Source organism: Vanessa tameamea, chromosome 3, assembly GCF_037043105.1.
Source record: "Vanessa tameamea isolate UH-Manoa-2023 chromosome 3, ilVanTame1 primary haplotype, whole genome shotgun sequence".
NCBI classification, from domain to species: Eukaryota; Metazoa; Arthropoda; class Insecta; order Lepidoptera; family Nymphalidae; genus Vanessa; species Vanessa tameamea.
This window is the reverse complement of record NC_087311.1, coordinates 5,070,001-5,096,330: the sequence shown is the minus strand read 5'-3', so window position 1 is coordinate 5,096,330 and position 26,330 is coordinate 5,070,001. Positions and strand designations below refer to the sequence as shown.

The following is a 26,330-nucleotide window of genomic DNA, read 5'->3' as shown; positions in this document are numbered from 1 at the left end:
TTATAAAAAAAACATCTTAGTATTCGATTATATACTTGTAATCGTTTATGCAGCATAATTAAGCGTGTTAAGTATAAACGCTCTGTGAGTAGCGTTGTCAAATCAGAACAAGCCATGCGTATTGTAGTGTCCGTCTGTGTCAAAACGAATCATCCCGGTGGTTGAGTGCATGTAATATCCGAGGGCTGTGTCGTATTTTGTTATTTTAATGCAATTTAATTTATTTTAAGAATAATATATACATATAAAAGGTAAAGGCTCAAGTAGTTGCGATACAAATGCAACAGAATTTCTTCTGACACATGCTTGTCATCACATGTCAATATGCTTAAATTAGATGCATATTAAACAAATGCAGCATAGTGGTTGTGGTGATGCTGTTTGCTCGATTTAACGCATATTATTTATTTATTATTACTTATTAACGCGTTCTCGCCACTTGCCCAAAAGTCAATGGCCAATGGTCTCGGCTCTTAAGTTAAGTAATAAAATAAAACAATACATAATATTATTTTTTTATAATATGTCTATGTAGTAATGTATTTATGTATGTATTTTCGACATAATTTCTCGGTTAATATACGGACCTCAAGCCGAGGAAAGCAATTTATTAGAACTATGCGCATAATTTCTTACTCCGCTTCCAACAGTATACGTAATAAATGAAATATTTCCGACGGTCAAATGTTGACATCGTAAAAGGTTATATTATTGAAACTCCTTTTCCAACATTTATGTAAGGGGTCTTACATGGCACAATTTTGGTAATACTATTTGGTAGCAGTAATAAGTATGATGACCGGAGCCTTTTTACGACTTACGTACTTCAATATAAAATATTATTACGGAACATTATTAAATTGCAAAGGATAAGTTTTTGGAGTGAAACTTTTTCAAAGGGTTTGAAGTTTCTGATGCATGCGTGATATTTTATAAAAAATAAATGAAATAATGTTATAAAAGTGTTTTGATTGATTGAAGCACTTTGTTCGATACGCCGTTGATAGGTAATGTAATTAATTACTGGTTTTTATAACGCTTTTGTGCCGATTTTTACAATGTGAAAATGTTTCTATGGTAAAATGTTATGCTAATAAAAATGCTATAAAGGCAATATTCATAATTGACTTTTTTATTAATATCAAATACAAGCTTCTCCGTTGGATTTAAACTGCGTTAAACGTTACTGTATTAGTTTATTTGTCGCAGCCTGTTGGTATAATATTATATTATAGTATATAATGACTTTTCTCAATTAATGGACTATTTAACGTAAAACGTTTTTTTTCAAAAGTGTCGATGTTGAGATTAACTTTGTTCAAACATGTAACCACTTCAGCTTTGTGTATTATTATAAAATTTAGCGGTAGCGATATATTAAAATGAACCTTGTAAAATGACCATTCAAAAGTGCTTGTAAGAGTTGATTTGAATAAAGTGTATTTTGATTTTGATATATTAAATAAAAAAATGTACAAAAAAACGGTCATGAGAAATATTAAAAAAAAAAACTCTAATTTAAATTATTTAATAAAACCATCGACAAGCATACATTCATCTCTAGCAGATCTATTCGGACGAGGAAGGGTAATTGTATTTCCCGGCTAAATGCTCACTCTACCGAGTGCCTTGGACTTGTCACAAAATGTACTGGAGTGCTCGTAAATTAACAGCTATGAAGCCACTAAATCTTGAGCGTATTCGCTAACAATAAAACATTGCAAAAATAGCGGAAAAACGTGGAAGCTATCTTTAAAAGGCAACGAGGAAATTTTTGCTTCCATAATAAAAGGTTTAATGGAAATTCTTTGTTTACATGGGACGTGTAATCAGAATGTCTGATTAAACTTTGAGCTTTTATAAAGAAATTCTAGGGTTGTTGAATGACCCAGTGTAATAATAATAATGATAATACATAGGGTTTTTCGATAAGAAATTTGTTACTTATTAATTAAATTTCACAGACTTTCATTCGCCTGATGCAAATTTCCTCACGACGTTTTCATTATATGAATTACATATACACATTTATTAATGCTCGTGTCCCACTAAGTTATTCTTTACAATATATATAATATTTATACAAATATACTTATAAATTGACCGTAAGTATCGAAAATATAAACGAAATTTATGATAGCTACCGAGTATAACGAGCTCATATTGATATTTTATGTTTAGTAATATATCTGAATGTCTACGTATTACCATTTTCTATATACTTAATTTAAAAAAATACGAAATGTAAACTTTTTATTGACGTGAAAATTGTGTCCTTCGATCCAAAAAAAACTAAATGTTAATTATTAGTTGATATTTCATCATATTTTTTTTAATATTTTATAGTAATTATATTAAACCTTTTTAAACTTAAGGCGTAATTTTAATTCGTGTCGAGGGCAGTCGTATAGGGATTTTTTTCTTCGTGACGAAACTTTCATGTGTCGAGTGATATTTTGCCACACGTGTATCCATTGAAACCGCGTGATGGAATCCAAATGAGCTCTTTAAGAGGTGACCTTTGCTCCTTAAGAGGTGAAGTAGGCCATTTGCTACGTATAGTAGGCTATTATTTTACTTGAATTTATACAAAACAAGTATTGGGAAAAATTTATTGTATTCGTTTTATTAATGCGCTTCTCATCTTAATTGCATAATTCACGTCAACTCACCTAATAGGTTTATAATATAACAATATTAGATATTGCTAATTGGTTGTTGAATTACTGATGAGGGGGGAAGGAGGAGTCCCTCCCCTAATCAGTAATTCAAGTTCCACTCAATTCCAGATATATAAGATATAAGTAAAAATGCTTTGGATTATAACATATTATTGATCAGGATGTATTTAATTTGTATGAAAACCAAAATTAATGTAACAAAAGACGTATAACTTAGATATTTTTTTATAAGTAATAGATAGAACGTAACATAAAATGTAATGAGCTCAAATAAAATGTAAAAACAATTCAACAAATAATAAATAAACAGCGTATTGCGTATTACAATCTAAAGAGGAATAAAGATAAACAACGCTTACATTTACGATTTGCTAATAGCTCAGTTATATTTTGCGTTACTAACAGTTCTTTATTGGTATCTCATTATTTATAATACAACACTCTTCCACTCAACTAATTATATCTGCTTTAATGTCAAATATTTAGAATTGTCTTCGTATGCTGTAGATGATTTTCTAAATTAGTACATCTCACAGATGATATAACAAACATAGTAATAAAATTTATATTATTGTTTAGAAGTTACACGGACCTATTTAAACATAACATATAAAATTATATAACAACGCAATAATATATTTAAACTCGTACTAATATCTAACGTAAACAGCTAAATAGTTTAAGCTGCAAATTAATTTTAAACTCAAATATATTTCATTAATCTCGATTGCTTATTAAATTATTGCTGCGAACTTGTTAACATTTTGGGTAGTCGAGGGTTTGAATCTTTGTGGATATAATTTATTATGAACGAAAAACAGTATAATCAATTCTTAAAACTATTAAAGTTAAAGCATAAAGTGTATATGTAGAATTAAACGTAAGGATGTTGTGGTTGTTTTTAACGTGGATGTGAATAAATTTATATAATATGTTTATAGAAATAATGTTACGAAATGTAGAACAACTCCAGGATAAGTTAGCAAGATAACGGTTATTAATAAAAAATGTATCATAATGTTATTAAAGTACAATAAAAATATTTACCCTATACAGCGAAACAAATGATAAAAACATAAATATCTCAAAAGCCAACATCCAAAACCCTCGTACTCTCAAATCTAAAAAAAATATATATCAAGTGCGTACATTCAACTGGGAAGTAGGGCGTGTATGAATTTGGGGCTATGTCATCTCGGACAGAGTGGCATGCTATACGTATTCCTATAGACATCTTTGGAAGTTACAATAGCTGTGGGGAGCCAATAACACACCGTTGCCATGACAACGAGGCACGCACGAGAGGGGCCCCTTTTCCCAGAGGGAGCGTTAAGGGTTTCCAGAAACCAGGCGAAAAGATACCTCAAGTTTGAATCGTTTTGAATAATACTTTTACAAGGAGATTGCGAAAGATAATGCCGAGGGGTCCTTGCTTCCTGGTCTTCTATTATTTAGTGCCACTCGGTACATCTATCTTAGCAGCACATCGTAGCGCGTCCCATGTTAAGCTAGACGACAAATTTCAAGCCATATTTGCATAATATACTAACCGTAATATATAATCATTTGTATAAAGTTAATTTACCAGAATATCAAATTAACCTCAACCTAACCACTTATTATATTTTTATTAGCAACCTTTTATTATATTAAATTACCATTTAATTAGCTATTTCGGTTTCGAATGTAGAATTAACCGAAAGAATCGCTAAGAGAGACATCACTAAACCTTTTCTACACAAAAACATAAAAAAAAAATTACAGAATTTGAAGTTATATGAATTGATTCGTACTTTTTTAAAACGAGAGTAATAATCTTTTATTGATTCCTTTAAAAATATGCAACTGTAATGATAAAAAACTATACGAATCGTGGCGAATCGAAATTTCTAGAACTAACCCTAATATTAACATGTATATTTAAAAAAACTAGTTTTAAGTGAACCCTTTACGTATATTATCTCGCTGAATATTTTGAAGAACATATTGTTCGTTATATTTTTACATTTCAAGACACCCTTAGTTTTCTATGAAAAACGTGAATGTTTCATATTCACCAGGATAGTAGTGGGTATCATTGTTAGTTCCGTAATTGTTATAAAGAAAATGCTTAGAGAAAAGCTTCCTATTTTTCGAAGCGTGAAATTTGCATATGTCTGTTGATTTGAAATTGAAACACATGTATGTACATAAAAACATCAGCTAGGATATTTCATATCATGTATAAGAATACGAAAATATAATGTATTATTTTTAAAAACTACATTGCGACACATTTGGGATTATTTTTTCTAAAGTTATAATGTTCGTAACGCAGCAAAGACATAATATTATAAAATTACAGTTTTATGTCTTTGCATGAATCAAGCTGAAATTTTTAATCGAAAACAGCTTAGGTAGGATGCTTATTATAAAGAAAGTGTGTTCATTCGTTTCTTTTTTGACTCATGCAAAATTATAAGTCTTATTGATATGGAAGATACAGAGGCATACAGTATGTTTCTGTTGAATATTTTTGTGACAAGCTTCTGATGTCAATTTAGTCGGAGTCTGATTCCAGACAGTCTACTAATAAAACTCAGTAACAACTATTATGTTTAAAATCTAGAGGCCAGCTCATCTCATCAGCTTCTGATCCTGAAGCCTCAGATTCAGATCCTGAGTTGGAGCAGAAATAAATAGTTTTTATGTCCGGGAGTATGTAGCAATGTAATGCAATTTAAGAAATATTAATCACCTTTAACATCATCGAGGTGCTACCAATTATAGGAGCTCACTTGGCTTTCGATCCGAAACACAACAATATTAAATATGTGGTGAATGGCCAGGGGTGGTGGAATCTATAAAGACTTGCACAAAACCCTTCCAAGGAACACTTCAAGTCTCCTTTACTTCTTTCATCTTATCCTTAGTTAGTCCCTGATTGAACGGTGTTGCCAAAATTCGGCCCTCGGAAGAACATCACCATTATTGGTAAATAACGTAATTGTTAATCATTGAAATCATAATATTTAGCCGAAGTAAACGTTTAGTTTTTATAAACTTAAACAATGGATGCATATCAAATGATTTAAACATAGCCCATTCGAATGAAAATAGTAACAAGAAAAACCGGATGTTTAAAAAAAAATTAAATATCATGGCTCATAGATTACGATATAGTAGATTTCAAAGAACTCGTGGTAAGAGTTTATGCTTTAGTAAACATCAAAGAAACATCGCGCGACGGGTTCCTCCAGATGAATGGAATTCACTTATTACGTATATACGAGTACAAGATGAATGATTTAGTAAACGAAACAATTTTCTATGTAAACTTTCTTGATTCAGTTTATAGTAAATTCACATAATCATTTTTGACACGCAATTTCACAATAAAAATCACAAAAAAAAAAAAATTACAGTAAAAATCTATATTTCAATTTCAGATGATGTAAAGATAAAATAAATATTTTTAATTTCTAAAGTTGAAGAGTTTATTTGCTTGTTTCTTAAACGGTCAAGATTAATGGCCGAATATGCAATCTACTAAAATCTGATTAGATAGCTTATTTATGTAATATTGGACTATAGAACAGACTATATCCATAACGGATATGTAATAAAATTTTACCGGTTTCATATACGGTTACGGATAAGAAATTATTTCGGATTATCCGATCATTTCAGTTAGTTTCAGTGGCCTTTCTTGGCGGGTTAACCGTTGGTAACCATTTACAAATTATTATACCGCAAAATAGTAATACTTTGTAAGTACACCGCACGGAAAAAATACTATCGACAATATCGTTGATTAATTCAATATATAATACTATTTGTCGACAGCGGCTTCGCTCGTGTTTTAGAGGTTGGTTCATAAAAAAGTCTATGTCCTTCCTTGGAGTTCAAGGTTGCTTCCTACCAAATCTTATTAATTTTATTCGGTTGAGTGGTTTGGTTGTGAAAGAGCCACAGATAGACAATTATATTTCTGTAAGCAATAACAGAACGAGACTTATTATAATCTTATCGACATCGTAAATGCAAAAGTTAGTGCGTTTGTGTGGAATTACTCGAAAAGCAAAATAGATTCTATTTAAATTTTATCTGTGAACTTGATCAGGTAACAGCTTGTATAATATGTTTATTTATTAAAAATTACTTAAATTATTTTTGTTTACGTCAACCTGATTGTAGCGCAAGTGCAATGTACAATACAAACATGTATTGCATTTTTAGTTTATACATTTTGTATTCTATAAATGTATTCTATAAATATAGTCATAAAAAAAATCACGACCAAAATATAATTTACTCCAAGCGAAGTCGGTTAGTAAATACTCGTATAATACAAACTATTTTTAGTCTTTTTATATCCTCAACTTCGGTGTATATTTTTTACCTTCTAATTATTTAGGCATTTTCCTAAATGTTTTATCCAGATATTTGAGCGGTGCATTTTTAAACGCCTCAAAAATGCATTTAAAAAAATATTAAGCATCCGTATTCATTGCCTTGATATGAATTCTTTTTTTCTTTTATACACAAGCATTTAAACAGCGGAAATTACGATAAAAGCTTATTCTGGTAACCGGAAATTACACGGTTTCTCAGTAATTAATTTACTTATTCTAACGCGTTTTAATTGTTTTTGTTGTTACTAATGATTAAAATAATTCCCAATTTGGAATTTGATTCCTTGAGGTATGAATGTTGTTCCTTTTTTTAATGACTTTTTAAACTTTAATTATGAATATATACGAATTAAAATCTATATTTCAATTCTAGATGATGTAAAGATAAAATAAATATTTTTAATTTCTAAAGTTGAAGAGTTTATTTGCTTGTTTCTTAGACGGTCAAGATTAACGGCCGAATATGCAATCTACTAAAATCTCATTAGATAGCTTATTTATGTAATATTCGACTATAGAACAGACTATATCCATAACGGATATGTAATAAAATTTTACCGGTTTCATATACGGTTACGGATAAGAAATTATTTCGTATTATCCGATCGTTTCAGATAGTTTCAGTTACGAATATTAGATAATTTCGAAATTGCAATAGAGAAAATTACAAGGGTTACGGTTACGGAGCTCCATAACATCACGCCACGATCTATGGGGACGGGAGAAGTAACGTTTAACTCTGGTAATAACGCAAAGAGTAGCTGGAAGTACTCTAAGGAAACAAAATGAATACATTAGCATTTTCAGATATCAATTTGTGTCTGGTTTTTGTAATTTGTTTAATATGAATTGTTGAGTGGCTCGCTGAATATCAATCATAAGATGAAATAATTTCTATAGCACGCTCGTTTTCATTCAGCCTTTTATGCAAATTAATGTTGATGCTCTGAGACAAATCCATTAATTTTATGTACTATGTGGATTATCCGTTAAAGCGTAACAGACACACAAACAGTCAGCGTTCTTTTCGCATTTATAATATTAGTTTAAATTATGTATTCATTAATTAGTTTTTTTCATATATTATATGATAAGTTTAACTCTACATTGAATGGAAGAGCTAATCCCTCCGAAGCGAGTGTTTTTATACTAAATAAAGATAACAACCTTGTTTCTATGTATCTATAATTTTGTTTGAAAATAAAATCTATTTTATTCTTCTAATAATAATAATAGACTCATTAATAAGAGAAGGTGAACGTAGTAATGATTACAAAATACATTTGTACCATTCAATACACATCAGGTGGGGATGTACCTTTACCTTTGTTTCTTAGCTGGGTTATAAAATAATAAAGAACAGCAATCCCGTTTCCCATTTTGTATGTTACAACGAACTGCTTGCTATGAAAGACTGATGAAATAAGCAATTTGGAAACTGTATTCAATATTTCAGTGGTTATCTTTACGTAAATAAGGTTTTCATGAAGAGCCGAGATGGCCCAGTGGTTAGAACGCGTGCATCTTAATCGATGATTTCGGGTTCAAACCCAGGCAGGCACCACTGAATTTTCATGTGCTTAATTTGTGTTTATAATTAATCTCGTGCTCGATGGTGAAGGAAAACATCTTGGGGAAACCTGCATATGTCTAATTTCAACGAAATTCTGCCACATGTGTATTCCACCAACCCGCATTGGAGCAGCGTGGTGGAATATGCTCCAAACCTTCTCCTCAAAGGAAGAGGAGGCCTTAGCCCAGCAGTGGAAAATTTACAGGCTGCTAATGTAATGATGTAATGTTAGGTTTTCATCGAGAGCATTAGTATGAAATGTAACAAGGAAACACATACATTAATTTATATAGATCTGTTCGTGTTCCTCCACGTAAATAATAATCGGCGTGTATTAATTAACTATAATCTAATTACTTTTTGTGATGTTTTTAATCTTTCACACCAAGACATCTTGTCAGTACGAGCGTCACTCTTGCAATGCACGCCACGGCTGTGACTAGATCTGTGCATCAAGATGTACATTGCTGTGCTCACTTGTAACGTAATGACTCTGACCATTACGGCAGTGCGTATAGTAGAGCATGCTATTCGAAATACAATAATATACAGTCTCTGTTGATTGTTGTACTTCGAATTTAATTAACTAATTTCAATAAACAGAGCAACCGAATTAATTCTATTCTAAAAGCAAATTGTATCTAGTTTCCTATGTGTATCACGTACATATATTAGAATTAAAGTAGTTTATTTTTTAACATATTATGTGTAACACTGCTGGGCAAAGACCTGCTCTCCCTTTTGAGGACAAGATTTGGAGCTTACTCCACCATACTGCTCCAATGTGGGTTAGTGGTTACACGTGGCAGATTCTCATCCACTAAGTACAAGGTCCTTCACCGCCGAGCACGAGAAATGAATAATAAATAATTACAATAATAAATTGCATTGTATTTATAATCTATCATTAGATATTTAGTATTTATAATTAATTATATTGATGAAAAAGTAAGTATGTATGTTCTCCATGGAATGCCTATTCCCCCTTCCCTACCCTAATTTATAAGTGTATAATACATACATTTTTTTATTTTAAATTTCATGTCTTTTTGACAGAGGGGATGCACTCGCGACGACACTTTCGGCGTTGTATGGGAAACTCTTGGTTGTAATGGGCGTTGCGTTTCCAATGGCCGAAGTGATCTCAACATACATACCACCATCTTTTTATGAGGTAAGTTTTATGGTAATCAAAAATACAATCCTATTAAATGGCCACGATGACAGGCATTGCCGATGAAAAATATATTCTAAATTTTTCTTATCTTATTTTATTTTGAAATTAATGTTAAAAAGCTGATTAGATCGCATTTATTACAGTTGATTTAGAAAAACTTATAGTGAATATCTAAACATAATAAAAGTTAAATAAAATCTGTTTTCTTCTACTAAAAACGATCTTGAATTGGATTAGTGGATAATCATTTACTGGCATCTCTTTATCACCATATAACCTACGTAATGGTATAAATAAACCTCCGGCGTTTTCTTCCTCGAGATTAATTACAAACAAATATATACAGCGTGTCTAGAAAAAAACAACTGATAATCGTACGCACCTCTATCAAATTATAGGCAGCGTATTCATTATCTCATTAGGTCCAGCTAAATTAAATTCACCAGCCATATTTTATTTTTCCCTAGTTTTAAATAGTTATGTAAAGTTGGTGCTCTTGTTTATTTTTAATGCTTATGAATATGATTTATGTATATATTTTTTTCTATATAAATATTTTTTGATATCAGATATTATTAATAAAAACTTTTATGTAACTATATTTGTCTATATCTACTATCTATAAGTTTTCCTTGTTTAATAAAACAAATACATTCTATGTATTGTTTAGATGCAGATACAAATGTTTAATTTTGTCGGCAGGGTTTTTATTTGTACCTGTATATCGGCAGTATGGTGTTCCTTCTATACATGTACGCAGCACTGCTCCGGGACAGGTCGCGATCCGCAGCTGACACCGCTGTTGTTGCTAGTGAGTTGTTTTATTTCATGTACGCATCATTTTTTGTTGAATATTTTTCAAATACAAAGAATCCTCTTTTGAATTTCAAAAGAAATTCAAATGTATTTGAATCTCATTATGTACTAAATGTACTTGTTATCTATGCAATTGTAGTTGTTGTTAAATTAATTAAGTATCTTTTATTACTGAATAATTAGTATTGTTTAATTATTTATTATAGGAAGACTATATGTGTATTTCGGCTCGTGATTGTTTTGGGCTTAACGGCTTAAATATACTTGCTCGGATATTAATTTGAAATGCACTTCGTTAAGATAGTAAACATGTTCAGCGAGCGTTTGACACTTTGTACAAAGAGAATGATTTCGAGTTATTTGTTTAACAAATTAAAATAATAATGAAGATCTCTGATTATTATTCTGATAATCAGAATATATATGTATTTTATTCAGAGTTAAAGTTAAAGCTAACAAACTCATTTTAAGGATGATTAACCGTATCTTGATAAAGTAAATTTTACAAAGCCCAAAATTAAGACTAACGAAAATCTTATTTTTTGAAGGCGACTCACTAATTACCTCTTACGAGCTCGGAGATTTTAAAAAGAAATAAGCGTTGCTTGGTGATTAAGCGATTCTTACAAAATTATCTTGCAGACCAGTATCTAAAGCTTTAGATGTGAGTTTAAATTATCAAATCGTCGTTAACGTGAATATTGTCTAAACTATATGAGAATAAATACAACACATTTTTTTACATGCCTCGAATTTCATTTTAATCCTGTCTCTGTCCTGTATATCATATGCGATTTATGGTTATTGTTTAGCTATTGTGTCTGCTATTTGGATAAAACAGCACAGTACAGACTACACACAAAAATTACGTGATATTATATTCTTTTAACTATTTGCGTATACTATATTGCTCAAAAAGTAAGTGTGTATACAAATCTTGCCTGGGTTTTCATACCATTGTAACACCACTGAATTTTCATGTACTTAATTTGTGTTTGTAATTCATCTTGTGCTCGACGTTGAAGGAAATTTTCGTGAGGACACCGGCATGTGTCTGTCACCTGTTTACAGGCCGTTACTTTTCAAGATCACAAATTATATATTATTTTTAAATATTGTATTATCAATCATAAATATCTTTGACGGTTCGTCAATTCAATTATGCGTTTGAAATTTAAGCTACTTGTATTTTCTATGTCCTTATTTTCCAATATTTTTTCCACCCTTAAGCCCGATGAAATACTTTTCTCATGAATAAAACAATCCATTCGCGGACAGAATTTCATCCAACTCAACTCAAGTAACTCTGTCTTTCTGTAATGCATATGCCGCTAAGCCACTAAACCGAATTCGATAAAATACGATAAATAATAACCTAACGCTCCCCCCCCACCTAACACGCGATCGAAAACTAGTATAATACAATTTATTGAATAGTTTATGTGATGTTAATAAAAATATCGATTTTAAAATCTCTGAAAAAACGTATGTAAGTAAAATCGTATATGAGTGTATGAATTGTTTATGTAAAAAAAAATTTGCAGACGGAAAAATTTCAATCCGCTTTGTAGTAAGCTGTTTCTGGCAGAACAAAGCGTTGACATGAGACAAAAGATTATTATATTCTTTTCTGACGTTTTCGTCTACCTGAGCAAACGTATTTTAATATATTCATCGTTTCAAGTGGTATTTGCGTCTAAATAATCTCTTTTCCTTATAAAGGAATTCAATAAAATAATTTGAAACAAAATATGAATTTCTAAATCCAAAATAATGAATGGCTCTTGACTAACAAGTAGATAAATACGTGTTCAAGTGGTGATACAATTGTAATTCTATTTTTTTGGTCTTGAGTTTGATAGAAAATAAAATATTATTCATTAAAATATAATTTAATGGCTTGTTTTTGAGATAATACTTAAAAAACCATATCCATTATCGACTTCTTATATTGAGAATAACGTAATCCTTAAAACTGTGAATTTGTATTTTTAAAATTGTATGAAATAAAAATTCTAAATTTAAAAGATCATAGACTCTCTACCTCTCTACAAAAGAGTATTTAATATATTTTATAATTTATTTATGAAATGATTTACATTGACATCTAAACTATAATATATAGTTACATATTTTTTTTTCCTAATTTTAGTTGGTGGTTGACTTGTACTCGAACTTTGTTAAGATTATTATTACGATTACTCTCCCTATAGATCAACACTACATACGCCTAGCAATTTGAAATTCACTTGATACAAACATAGGTAAAATGGGTATATAAGGGGGAATGGCAATAAATACTCAATAAAATTTATTTTATTCGTTAATATATTAATATAGCTTAAAATTAAATAAAAACTATTTAATTCAGAATCAGATTCGAGTTCATCTCCATCGGAATCAGACTCGTGTTCATCCCGGACGGAGCGCAGCAATACCACAGCCACGCATATGCAACCGCAGCTAGCCGCTAAGCGGTTGTCGCTGGGATTCGCCCTCGCCACACGCACACATCACTATGGTAGTTTCTATTTGAGGATGGGTGCAGTTGGTAAGTAATAAATCTTAAAAGTAGTAACATAAATTATCCAATAAAAGTTTTAAGCTATAATTGGAAGAAAGTATAAAAATCTAGCGTTTTTCTACCTTGAAATTTTGTTGTAATACTTTTCTTAAAATCTTATTTTAATAGGTTACTCTAGTAACATTAACAGCAATGAATCGCGGTTTAGCCTTCTTCTACCTAAAACCAGCGTTGCTTATTGGCCTGCAAGTTATACGCTAAATAACTTATACGCTAAATATTTTTATATAAAATAATAAAATATTTGTATCAATATTAAGTATGTTTTTTAACTTAACTTGTTAACATCTGCTCTTCGCCGAATGTGTCGGTAGATTACGTTTAATATTTTATGAATACGTTCACACGCGTAAATTACGAGTAAGTAAGGAAAATAAATGTTAATATTAAATATGTATAAACATTTCACTGCCTGAAAACATTAATTCAAGAACGTAAAATAAATAAAATTTAAAATGATCTTCAGAAGTTACAGCTTAAAATTTTCAAGTAAATTTTTTTACAAGCCTTGATAAGAAAAGTAATGGTTTTTCATTTATTTTAAAATAAATGGAGAGTTAAAAAATAACTTTTAACAATACGAAATCTGCGAATTTATTTAATAACTTTATTAGTAATTAACGACCTGACGTGACTTTGGAACAAATCGAAACAATGCCGTAAAAATAAACAGAAACAGAACATTTACTAAATATAGGTTACTGATGATCTTTAAATATATACATTTTAAAGAATCCTTTTTAATATAAAGTCACAACAACAATTTTCAAATAATTATTTTATCTGCAACATCGTAACTTCGCCGAATGTGATGTCTTTAGAATGCAAAGATGTTTCTTGTCGTAGGCTATCGGTTCTCTTTTAAATTTAGTTTCAGGGATAATTAGTTAAACAATAGTATTCTTGTTTCAAATGTCAAATCAATCAAATTAAGATATATTTTATTCAAGTAGGCTTTTTCAAGCACTTTTGAATCGTCATTTTACAAACTGAGGCAATGAAGGAATCTACAACCGGTTCGGAATGTAGATTTTACCAAGAAGAACTCAGTAGTTACTCTTTTTTAACGTTTATAATAAAAAGTTATGGTAGTTAAATACAATTATATACATATGTATATAATATATCCTGCCTGGAAGTCAGCAAGTATTACTTGTACGCTTGGTGACAGAAAAAGCTAAATCAATTAATTAAACACGTGCTAAGCAATGTTCATAAGTAAAGTCGTAATTGTCCCTTTAATAAAAAAAATAAATTGTAGTTAAAACAGTTGTGTTTTGTTTTCAACTGGACTGATTATTATTAAGAATTCCTTGGTTTCTTTCATGTCTACATTTTTATGTGAACAAAAAAGTTTTCTTCTTTAACTTTGAATGGAAAATAACTGTGTTAGTAGTAGGAATAACAATTCGCATTGTGTAGAGTATTATTTTTCATTTTGCTGTTATGGTTCTCTACGTTTCATTATTATACCTTTACAAAGTAGGCTAAGTGGATGCTCAGAAAGGCCGTTTGCTTATTTTCTTTTTAACTCCTGGCACTGGAACTGTAAGAGAATTCTAAAAGAGATAAAACAATGTTTGCAATTCAACTTTTTATTCAGTTGTCTACGCTTAGAATAATAAATGTATTGGTGTTGAGGTGCTGACGTATGTGTGTTACGTTTAATATACTTAAGTATTAAGAGATTTTATCTCTGCGACTTGTCTTATATGAATTATTCAATCTCTCAGGATTACAGAAAAGTTAGATGATGTTATCTTGAGCCAACCCGTATAGTCTATTTACAGTTATTTATGAGTCTTTAACTCACAAACAAGCCATCTATTAAAGTTAACTTTATCAGGTTCGAAGGACCATTTTAAATGCTTGTCTACGTGATATATTAATAATTTTAGATTTTCATTCTAATTATGGAATACTTATAAATACATTGCTGTGTATCCGTTTTCACATATAAATTGATATATACCTATTTAGAATGTAACTTTTGGGTATTTAGAATTTGCAAAATATTTTTTTATTTGTTTTTTTTTTTTGTTTAATAGCATTCGGCATCGGTTCAATGATTTACTCGGGTCTGGAGTTTGGGCAGTATTGGGAACTGGAGAGGAATACAAATTGCCACAATGTTCTGCTAGCTCTGACGCCCGCCACGCGAATGGCCTTCATCTTTATACAGATGTACTTCATCTTTCTCAACAATGAGGTTAGAAAAAGTTGCATTATTAAACGAGAATACTTTTTTTTAATTTATTTCTTTTATAATATATGTTCCAAAAACAACCAAATTAAAAAAAATTGTAATAATAATTATAAAATGACAAAACGACTTGGTAATTGGTCAAAGCGTACAACTTTTTGAGTCAGCTGACACCTCAGCTGGTAACTGATAAATGTATTGACACAATCTACTATTCTAGAGTATATCTATTTTATTAAATGGAGCAAAATCTTTATTATTGTCTAATTTGGTATATAAATATTTTTCAGATGAAAGTATACAAACATAAGATAGTGGCCCGCTTTGGTCTCATGCACATGGTGGGCACCAACCTTAGCGTGTGGCTCAACGTACTTGTTCAAGAAACAAAACACGAAATACTGACATTTTACGACCCTGAGAACAAAACAATTGGCATCTCCCATCGCCTTGGTAAGTTTATTTTACCCATCACTTTGTTAGAACTCTTACCACCACAAACCTAATATACAGAACGAATTATATAGCATTACATTGGTTTTTTTTTTATGTTATTTTGGGCAAACGAGCAGGAGGCTCACCTGATGGAAAGTGATTACCACCGCCCATGGACATCTGCAACACCAGGAGGGTTGCAGGTGCGTTGCCGGCCTTTTAGGAAGGAGTACACTCTTTTTTTGAAGGTTCCCAAGTCGTATCGGTTCGGAAAAACCGCCGGCGAAAGCTGATTCCACAGAGTGGTTGTGCGAGGCAGAGTCTTAAAAATCGCGCTGTTGTGGATTTTCGGAAATCTAGGTGTTGCGAGTGAAATTTAGAATTATGACGAGATTTCCGAAGGTGAAATTCAGTTGCCGGGATTAATCTAAACAATTCCTCGGAATATTCCCCGTGGAAGATTCGGTAGAAGATGCAGAGTGATCCAACATCTCTACGCAGAGCCAAAGGATTGAGCCGATCAGAAAGGGCTTGATCGTCGATAATTCGAGCGGCTCTACGTTGGATACGGTCAAATGGAAGGAGCTGGTACTGGGGAGCACCCGCCCAGAGGTGAGAGCAGTATTCCATGTGAGGCTGAATTTGCGCCTTGTATAGTCTTAGGCGATGTGCCGACGTGAAATACTTTCTTGCCTTGCTGAGCACACCGAGCTTTTTTGATGCCAATTTGGCTTTGCCTTCCAATTGACCGCGGAACTGAACGAGGCTCGAAATATCAACGCCAAGTATTCCAATACTAGCTGTGGCGGCTATCGGAATGTTCTCAAATCGTGGAGATACGATGAATGGTGTTTTTTTGGCGGTTAACGCGCAAACTTGCGTCTTTTTGGGGTTGAAGTGGACTAGGTTTAGCCGGCCCCAATTCGAGACTTTGTTTAACGAAGACTCGATTTCAGACACAAGTTTGTTCCGGTTTTCTTCGACGTTTTCCCGAGAAATATTAGCACGGTGTATGAGGTGTCTACGGTACTGTCGTCTGTATAGCAGTGAATGTTACTGATTTGCAACAAATCATTGATATGCAGAAGAAACAGAGTGGGTGATAGAACGCAGCCTTGTGGAACACCAGCATTGACGAATTTTTGGTCGGAGCATGCACCGTCGACAACGATCTTGATGCTCCGATCTGCCAAGAAGCTGGTAATCCAATTGCATAATATCCCGGGAAGCCCATAGGAAGAAAGCTTCGCAAGAAGCGCTTTGTGCCACACGCGATCGAAGGCCTTCGCTATGTCCAAACTGGCTGCTAATGCCTCCCCCTTGCTCTCAACTGCTTCCGCCCATCTATGAGTAAGGTAAACTAGAAGATCACCGGCTGAGCGACCCCGACGGAAACCGTACTGGCGGTCGCTAATCAGCTGGTTCTCCTCTAGGTACCGCAGGAGCTGGCAGTTTATAATGGACTCCATTACCTTGGAGAACAAGGAGGTGATGGCTATAGGCCTATAGTTGGACGGGACGGTTGCCCTTTTTAGGGATCGGATGCACCAAAGCAGTCTTCCAGGAGTTCGGGACGACGCCGAATGCATAGGATTGCCGGAAAAGACGCGTTAAGACCGGCGCCAACTTGGGAGCACAAGTCCGTAGCACGATTGGAGGGATGCCATCGGGTCCACTCGACTTATGAATATTTCTTTCCGTCTTCGCCTTAGCAATCACGTTTTTGAAGGACCTAGAGGTAGAGCTATATTCCTTTCTAAATGCGCTGGTCTTTACATACCGAGACGCCGATGCGTTAGCCCAGTCATGGTAACGTTCCCATTTTCATACATGACTGTTTCATACACGTAATAAGTTTACTTGTTATGTAAAAATATGGATATAATTATAACCAAGTGGATCTCGATAATTACACAATCACAGTTTGGCTGATTGACATTTATGTATGTATGCTTAAGGGTTGCGTCGTTCCCGTCGTTGTCGTCGTAGCGTATTATAAATAAACAACCTATCTGATTCAAAATATATTCATATCATTCACGAAATTCGGAATCACGAACAAACATTCAGCTTTGAAATATTAGTTTAGATATTACGAAACTACTGTGGTAGTTTCAATCAAACAAAGCACTATCAATGAAAAAGTCAAATATGTCAATTCCAACAATAATACAAACGCTAATTCAAATAAATAGAATTACCAATTATTGTTAAAAACAGCGTAAAAAGTAAATTCGAGTTATCATAATTAATTACTACTGTCGAAACGCTGAGTACAAAATTGTTGATAGAACGGACAGTAGTCACGCAAATATAATATCCTGTGACAATATTATACATCTCACGCTTATTTCGTTTATTTCCTTTGTGTTCTGTTAATTGAATTAATTATGATTGAACGCTGTTGTATAACGTAGTGACGTCGCAGAGTCCGCTTCGATGATTCGATTTGTTAGTTCCTGCAATTTATAAGCTATTTTATGTTGCCCTGAGATAACTTGTACAATAAAGAAAAACGTATTATATGTGTACAGTCTCGAAAAATAAATTTATACTTATTTTATTATTTTGTACAAAAAACAGATAGCTTTCGGTTTTTTTAGTGGAACATAAAAAGTAAATAATGCAATGTGTTTATGCGCAAAAGTTATCATAAAAAAGCTCTTTACGGGCTCTTTTTTTATCAGAATCAAATCTGACCAATTACAGAGTTCCACTTATGTAAGCCCAGTTAACAATTTTAAACCGCTAACACAGTACGCTTAACGTTTCCATAAACAGGCTAACCTCATTTTTTATGCACTACCCCTACCGAGTAATTTTCCTTCACGCGAACCTTTGTTTCAATTTATTTCTGTTTGACCCACCTTATTAACTATGTAGGTACAACGTTTTAATGAAATTTGTTACGAGTTTTCTTGTTTAAGAATAAAATAAATGATTTTAATTTGTGGAAACCATTGTTATGGTTAGGCATGTTACTGAACAAAGTTGATAGCGTTCTTGTCAATGTTGACCTCAAATGGAATTCTGGCCTAAATTCTTGCGTGAGTTTCGAGATCGATAATAGATACTCCTAATTCCTAACGGGGTCTATGTTATTGCTTGAAAAATATTTCTAATAGCTAAAGTGCTGTAATCTACATCTATAAATGTAAAGTTTATATCAGCATTTTTTAATATTTTAATGTTTTACATGAAGATATGAAATAAATTTTCTGCATTATAAGTCATTCGGTGTCTCTGATCAGGCTTTCCTATTTTATTCATTAAAAAAAAAACAATATATTAGAACCTTTCTTAACTTAAAAAATAATTATTAAAATAATTATTTGCATAATTTTTTGTAAGATTAGTGTAATTGGAGATATTTTATTTAAACGATTACTTTTTATATATTTTCAGCATTTCAAAAGGCATTTGCATCGTTGGCGACTGAAGTTCCTCCTTCTCATCCGGCAGCAGCGCATTTGCGAGTACCTCGAGGACTGAAAGGACCTCATCATATTTTCGAATGCCGTCGAACGAATATCATGGGCTCATTAGTTCAAGACGCCTCGCCGTTCCTTTTTCCGTGCACTATCGAATATTCTCTCATCTGCGCAGCCATACTATACGTTATGTGGAAAAATATATCTAAGTATCCATCGAAAGATGTTGCAGAAGCCATAGCCAAAGCTCGTCTGTTAGAAGGATTGGCTTACAAGAAATCACCTCATTTATACAGCGTCGACTGCGCTAGAGCTCATAAAGGTTTATTTTTTGGAATTTTAGTATTAGTTCTTACAATTATATCGCTCATTTTGTTCTTCGTTCTTATTTCAAGAAAAGAATATGCTACATTAGCGGTGGTTGAAGTAAATGTTTGCGAACTGGTTTTATACGCAATGACGACATTTGCCAGCTTAGCAGGAATGGTATGCGTTCGGAACCTGAAGTACGATGGAAACAGGAATTTGGAACTTGACAACATCCTCCTCGTCGGAGCTCAAACCGGAATGTTCATTTATGGAACGTTCACGATCATTGGGGGACATTTTACAATCGAAAAAAATACAATACTTATATTGATAACGGCTTTATCGTCATTGGTCCAAACTACGTGTCAGACGATGTTTATATTGGATGCCAGTCGAAGATCCGCAAAAACTCCGGAGCAATTACGCAAAAAGCCAGGAAGGGAAATTGTTACGTTCCTACTCGTGACCAACTTGGCAATGTGGGCTATTAATACTTTGGAGAAATCTAGGGCAGAGTCACATCCTGTTCAATTGCATTTCTACGGCCTCTGGGCATGGACGATCATAACGCACGTTTCGATGCCTCTGGCGATATTTTACCGATTCCACTCAACGGTGTGCTTGTGTGAAATATGGAAACGGGCGTACAAAATGAAACCCGCTTACATGTAGCGAACGGCGCCAAAGATTTGCATCGAATCATTTTACTTTTGATCTGAACTATGACACTGAACGTAGACAAGTGGCGTAGATAGATGTTAGTGCCATAAAGTATATAGATATTTGTATAGGAATAAAGTCGTGTAAGAGTATTAAATATTAACTACCTTGAGATGAAAACGTACATCATTTATTTATACATGGTGTGCACTTAAACTAGCGCTTGTATTTGTTCTGAAGTTGACTGCTATAATGTTAAGTTATTGTATTTAGATATTTTAATGTGTTATTTATTTGTAGCTCTATGAAACGCTTTAACTAACTTAGCGGATGTATGTTGATAATTGATGCAGTATTTCTCAATTAGACGGGTTGGATTAATTATATTACTTTTAGCGCTTAATGTTTTTGATGTTGTTTTCTCCATTTTTATCGTTATTAGTAGAGGAGTAATGAAATCCTTGTGTTCATTTTGTCACACTATTTAGGTAAACTTAGAATAATTAGTGTAGAGACGTATATTTAGATATCTTCACATTCCACATACATTGCAGATTATCTGTGTAACATTTATATTCATGCATTCACGTTTCAAATAAAGAGTCTTCCAATAGGTTATTTTATAAATCACCTTCACATATTTTAACTTTCATCTTTGCTTTATAATTGTTTTGTCAAATATAACTAACGCATTATGCTTGTGTCCTTGTTTATAGCTTATAATATTAAATTCATATTGCACTCAAAAAACTGTAATAAATATCACAACAAATATAATTTCAAATGTATTTATTTCAACTGTAAGATATTTTAAAAGGACACACGCGAATAACTTTTATTAGGTACAGTGGGAACAATAATATCGACCTAATAATATTTTTTCGAAGGCTTTTGATTAAAAGTAAATGTAGTGATTTTTATAATCAATCGATTGGCGCGTTCGGTCTGATCAGATAGATTTTGAAGATTTTGTAGCGATATTTTTGCGATATAAATGTAGTGTCAGTATTTTGGATAAATTTATAAAGTCGTAGCAATACCTGCTCGAATGGACCCAGTAGTTAGGCGGAAAGTGACACCAAGTTTTATATAATCTGTAGGAAATATCGGAGCTTATGAAATAGTATGGTTACGTGACATTTTTTGATAAATTAGAAACACCAATTTTATAGCGAATAGTCTCAATTAGTTCGTCCAGTTTGCTTTTATATATTTTATATTCAACGTGAAATTATTCAGGAATTCATAGGTCAGTCGACGGTTGGTTCCAAATTTGGTAATTCTAAAACAGTTATGTCTTGAAAAATTATTAGTACTTGGCTAATATGAATTAATCAAGATAAATTAATGACTCAGTTTTCTTTCATAGATCTTCAATTCTTTTAAAGTCCAATTTAATTCAACAATTTGTTCGCACTTTAACAGATGTGTCTCGTTAGCGTTGTTGGATTTAGTTCTGATTTAAAAATATAACCTCGAATGATTGCTTATATAATTTTAAGCGTTTATTAAAAAATATATTAGTCAAAACTATAATCATAATTAATAAATATCAATGTTTTTTTTATATGTGTATTCATATAAATAAAGCGATGTTAATATAATTTATGATCGATACTGATTTTTATTTGAAGATGAAAGAGAGCCATGGATTTATTGATGGATATACTTATTACCAAATTTTTTAAACATATACATAAATTTGAACTAAAATATGCTCTAACATATATATTGCTCAATTTTCTTGTATAATATTTAGCTTTCTGGCGTTTAAGGCAAATAATAACTTTTACTCGCATTTCTTTTAACTTTTTATAATATTTATCGACAACAGCCGTACAATAGTATATTTAGTGGAAAAAGTTATTAATAATATATTTGTAGTTTATTTGTAAGAATTTTTATAATTTACAAGCATAACAAAATGCTATAATAACTTAGTTTTTAAACGAGGAAATATCACTAAGAGATGTTCTTATACTATAATAAAACAGCTTTAAATGAATTTTGATAATTATTTATTTAAAAAGCATTCATTTGCAAAAAACAATATTTTATTGCTTAAGATTGCAACGCGTTGATGTGGCGTTTTATTTATTATAAGCATTTCCGATGATGTTTAACAGTTATATTATAAGAAATAAACCAATAGCCAGATCTAGTATCTGTATTTATTTATTTATAAATATAATAAGATTTATTTATTAACTCGAAAGAAATATAAAAATTAGATGACAATGAAATTAATTATATTGGATTCTTGGTCAACACAAATAAAGTACAGTTATAACTTGTATTGTATTACAAAAATACTCACGCAGATATTATATAGACTATGTTTAATATTAAATGAATGCATTTTGGTATTTAATGTAAATTTCGTAAATACTATGCAAGGCTATATTATTAAGTTTCATATTTTTGTTATTTTACGAAGTTTAAATTTAATTATTAATCTTTTTTTTTGTTTTATATGCAACACAGCGAACATTAAGATACGAGAATGTCTTATGTTGTAAAATATATATCGCATATTATATGGCTATTATTATTAAATCAACTAAGTTTAAATTTTTAGTTTGATTAAAATTTGTATTAAAAATTTAATTTATTTTTCCAAAATTCACCAAATAATGTGTTATAACTTTTATATTTAAGTCCGAAATTTGTATTATTAAATATTCTCAAACTATTTAGTTTAAAGTGATAGTGATACTAGAGTAAAGGTTTTCGATTATATATTTGTATACTATTTATTTGTTTAGTCGATATTGTGGATAGCTGTAAGAATATCTTCTTGGATGTTTAACGTTTACAAGCAAATAAACTTTCTTGAAATTATCTCGAAATCGTGTTTTACATTTCAAATCCAATTATATTTCTAAATAGTTTAGAAAGAGATTTCAGAATTTAGAATGATATCCAGATTCTGAAACGCTGATCAACTTTTTATTTACATTGGTGCTGTAAGAAATATTGACTTATTCTTACAACGCCATGTGTAACTTTGGGAAATAAGAATATATATCCCTTGTTAGCAATTGCACTGGAACGCTAACCCTTCAAACCACAACGATGCAGTCGTGCGGTTTTGCGGAAAAAAAGTGGCTCGTACCAGTATTATCTCAGAGTACAAACTGGCTGCAAGAAAGGGACTTTGGTAAGTCCTTGTAAAAATTGTAACGTACATAATGTATTAAATCTTCCATTGTAAAAATGAAAGATTTAATACAATGTACGTTAGCTAGATAAGCAGTATCCAAGGGTATACTTGGTGGTACTTTACTTAATGGTAGGACTTTGTGCAAGCGCCTCTGTGTAGATACCACCCACTCATCATTTATTCTACCGTCAAGCAGCAATACTTAGAGGTGTTGTGTTCTGGTATGAAGGATGAGTAAGCCATTATAACTATAGGTATAAGGGCCATAAAAAAAAAAATGGTGTCGTATTGGGCAAGTAAGTAATGGTTCAAGTTTCTTATGGCGCCGTTGTATATGGGCAGTGGTTATCATTTTAAAATATTTCATGTATGAGGTGTAGTCTAATCTTATAATGAACGTAGAAATTGGTTTCTGTTAAGATATAAAGCTTTATTTAATATTACAAGAACTTGGTCGCGTTCAACATGACTATATACAAGATCACGGGATATTTGTCCCGAATGTATATATAATATAATCTATATAATCCTCTTTTTCTTTACTTTTGAAAATAATTAAAATATTTTCGTTCGGTTTCTTTTTGTTTTTGAGTCACTAGATTTCCGTCGAAAAGTACTCAGATCCCGCGTCTTGGAAATAACGTAAATATGTTGGTCCTGCACTCGAACTCGTCCTGGTTGCGTTGGAATTGGATTATGAGAGTGAGGGAGAATAGAGACACTTCTGCTTGCATACGCACTTAATTAATAAAATATATTCCGTGCAGAAGTCTGGTCTCCCTTGAGAATGGCCACTGTAGCTGAAATAGGAGGGGATTCGTCACCATCATCCATACTAATATTATAAATGCGAAAGTAACTCTGTCTGTCTGTCTCGCTTTCACGCCCAAACTACTGGACCGATTTAAATGAAATTTGGTACACAAATAGTCTAGAGTTACTTTTTATTTGGTAAAAGTGCTGTAAAGGGATAAATGGGGGTTGTAAATTGTTGAAAGTATTGTCATTTTTAGAACTAGAAGCTTAGAACTTATATTTTAGGCTGTACACTTATAAACTAACATATCATGACACCAACTAAGGACGGGACTTTGGAAATTCTACCACTAAAGGGGTGAAATAGGGGTTGAACTTTGTATGGAAGTCCGTTATTTTTAAGTTGGAAACTTAATACTTTATTTTTAGGATAATGATTTAAAATAAGTACATAAACATTTAAGCGTTTCTGCATATTCTACCCCTAACGGGTGAAATAAGGGTTGAAAGTTTGTATAGAAGTCCTTCATTTTTTAAGAAAGAAAGATGAAACTTTATATTTGGGATACTGATTAAAAATTACTAGATACATATATAAGCGTTTCTAGATAATCAAACACTAAGGGGTGAAATAAGGGTTGAAAGTTTTTGCGATACTGATTAAAATTGATTAAATTCGTATTTATGTGTTTATAGACATTCTACCTCTAAGGGGTTTAATAGGGGTTGACATTTCTTATATAGATTAGTCTGGAAGTCCGTCATTTTTTTAAGTTAAAAACATGAAACATATTTTTTGGGATACTGATTAAAAGTGAGTTGATACGTATTTAAGCGTTTCTGCATATTACACCTATAAGGGGTTTAATAAGGGTTAACATTTTTATATAGTGCGTCATTTTTGAAGTTAGAAGCATGTAATTTTATTTTTGGGCTACCGATTAAAAATACATTGATTCGCATTTAAGCGTTTCTGGATATTTTACGCCTAAGGAGGGAAATTCGGTTAACATTCCGTATACAGGTTAGTCTGGAAGTCCGTCATTTTAAAGTTAGAAATTTTATTTTTGGGCTATCGATTAAAAATGTGTTGATTCGCATTTAAGCGTTTCTGAATAATCTACCCTAAGGGCTGAAATACACACCAACGTGGTATACAAAGAGGTCTTACATTAACTTAAAATTTTAAGTTAATTTATAAATATATTCATATTTATAAATTAACTTAAAATTTTAGCCAGCGAAACTGCGGGTAACAGCTAGTCATTATATAAATTATCATTTCAAAAATTGTTTAAGAGTCTATTTAATATCATAAATGAAATATATAAAATTCATATTTTTTTTTAAATTGATTTTAAAATTCAGCTCGGATATTCTGTAAGAATTCACTTTGTATCTCACTTGAATTTTAACATTGATAATCGACTTATGATACGCCATTTTCATACATGTAACTTACCAATTTTATAATTATTATAGTCAATGTCGAATATCACATTATAACATTTAACGCCCGTGTTCTGCGGTGAGTTTCGAGTTTCTTCTTATAGAAAATCTACTGAAAACTTTATTCAACTACTCTTTATATTGCTTCGATACAAACAATTACTATAATATAGCTTGTGCATACGCTTATGCGAAATTCTCAGTAATAGCGATTTTATCAAGACAATTAAAATGTATGTTTTCCGCTTAAGCTTATAAAAATAACTAATCCTGAAATCTTAATAATAAAACTCTTAAGTAATACCCTATTACAAGAAAAGGACTGCTAATGGTGTCATTGGGATCTTATCTTGAAGTTAATATATAGTGTTGAACGTAATGATAAGCAAAAGTTATTTAAGTATCTATAATGTTTTTTTTTTCTCTTACATTCACATAAAGACTTGTAGGACATCACAATATTTTTCTCGTAATAATATTCTTAATGAAAATAAACAGTTTTACAAAAACTATAATTGGTAACGTTGGTCATCTCTTTCATTATTTTATATACTTTTTTTTTACTTATATAAATCTATTTACTTATATTTTTTTATATATTGCTATTTGATTTCATAAATTGGTTTAACCACTGATGACTTAATGGTTGGTTTGTTTTTCGCCCATAGAAAATGCTGCTAGTATTCTTCCAAAATTTCA

The 26,330-nt window shown here is 31.6% G+C and overlaps 1 protein-coding gene across 7 annotated transcripts in view; it reads left to right on the top strand.

Annotated features, from left to right (window-relative positions):
• The window catches only part of LOC113397435 (proton channel OtopLc-like), a 59,399-nt gene extending 36,957 nt beyond the window's left edge, over nucleotides 1–22,442 (top strand). For all 7 annotated transcript variants that reach the window (XM_026635766.2, XM_026635767.2, XM_026635764.2 and 4 more), the window contains 6 exons: nucleotides 9,705–9,822; nucleotides 10,528–10,636; nucleotides 13,013–13,192; nucleotides 15,274–15,434; nucleotides 15,719–15,881; nucleotides 19,269–22,442. In XM_026635766.2, the coding sequence (XP_026491551.1) occupies nucleotides 9,705–9,822; nucleotides 10,528–10,636; nucleotides 13,013–13,192; nucleotides 15,274–15,434; nucleotides 15,719–15,881; nucleotides 19,269–20,275 (1,738 nt within the window). In that variant the 3' untranslated portion in view covers nucleotides 20,276–22,442. The remainder of the gene's footprint in view (nucleotides 1–9,704; nucleotides 9,823–10,527; nucleotides 10,637–13,012; nucleotides 13,193–15,273; nucleotides 15,435–15,718; nucleotides 15,882–19,268) is intronic.
• The last annotated feature ends 3,888 nt before the right edge of the window (nucleotides 22,443–26,330 follow it).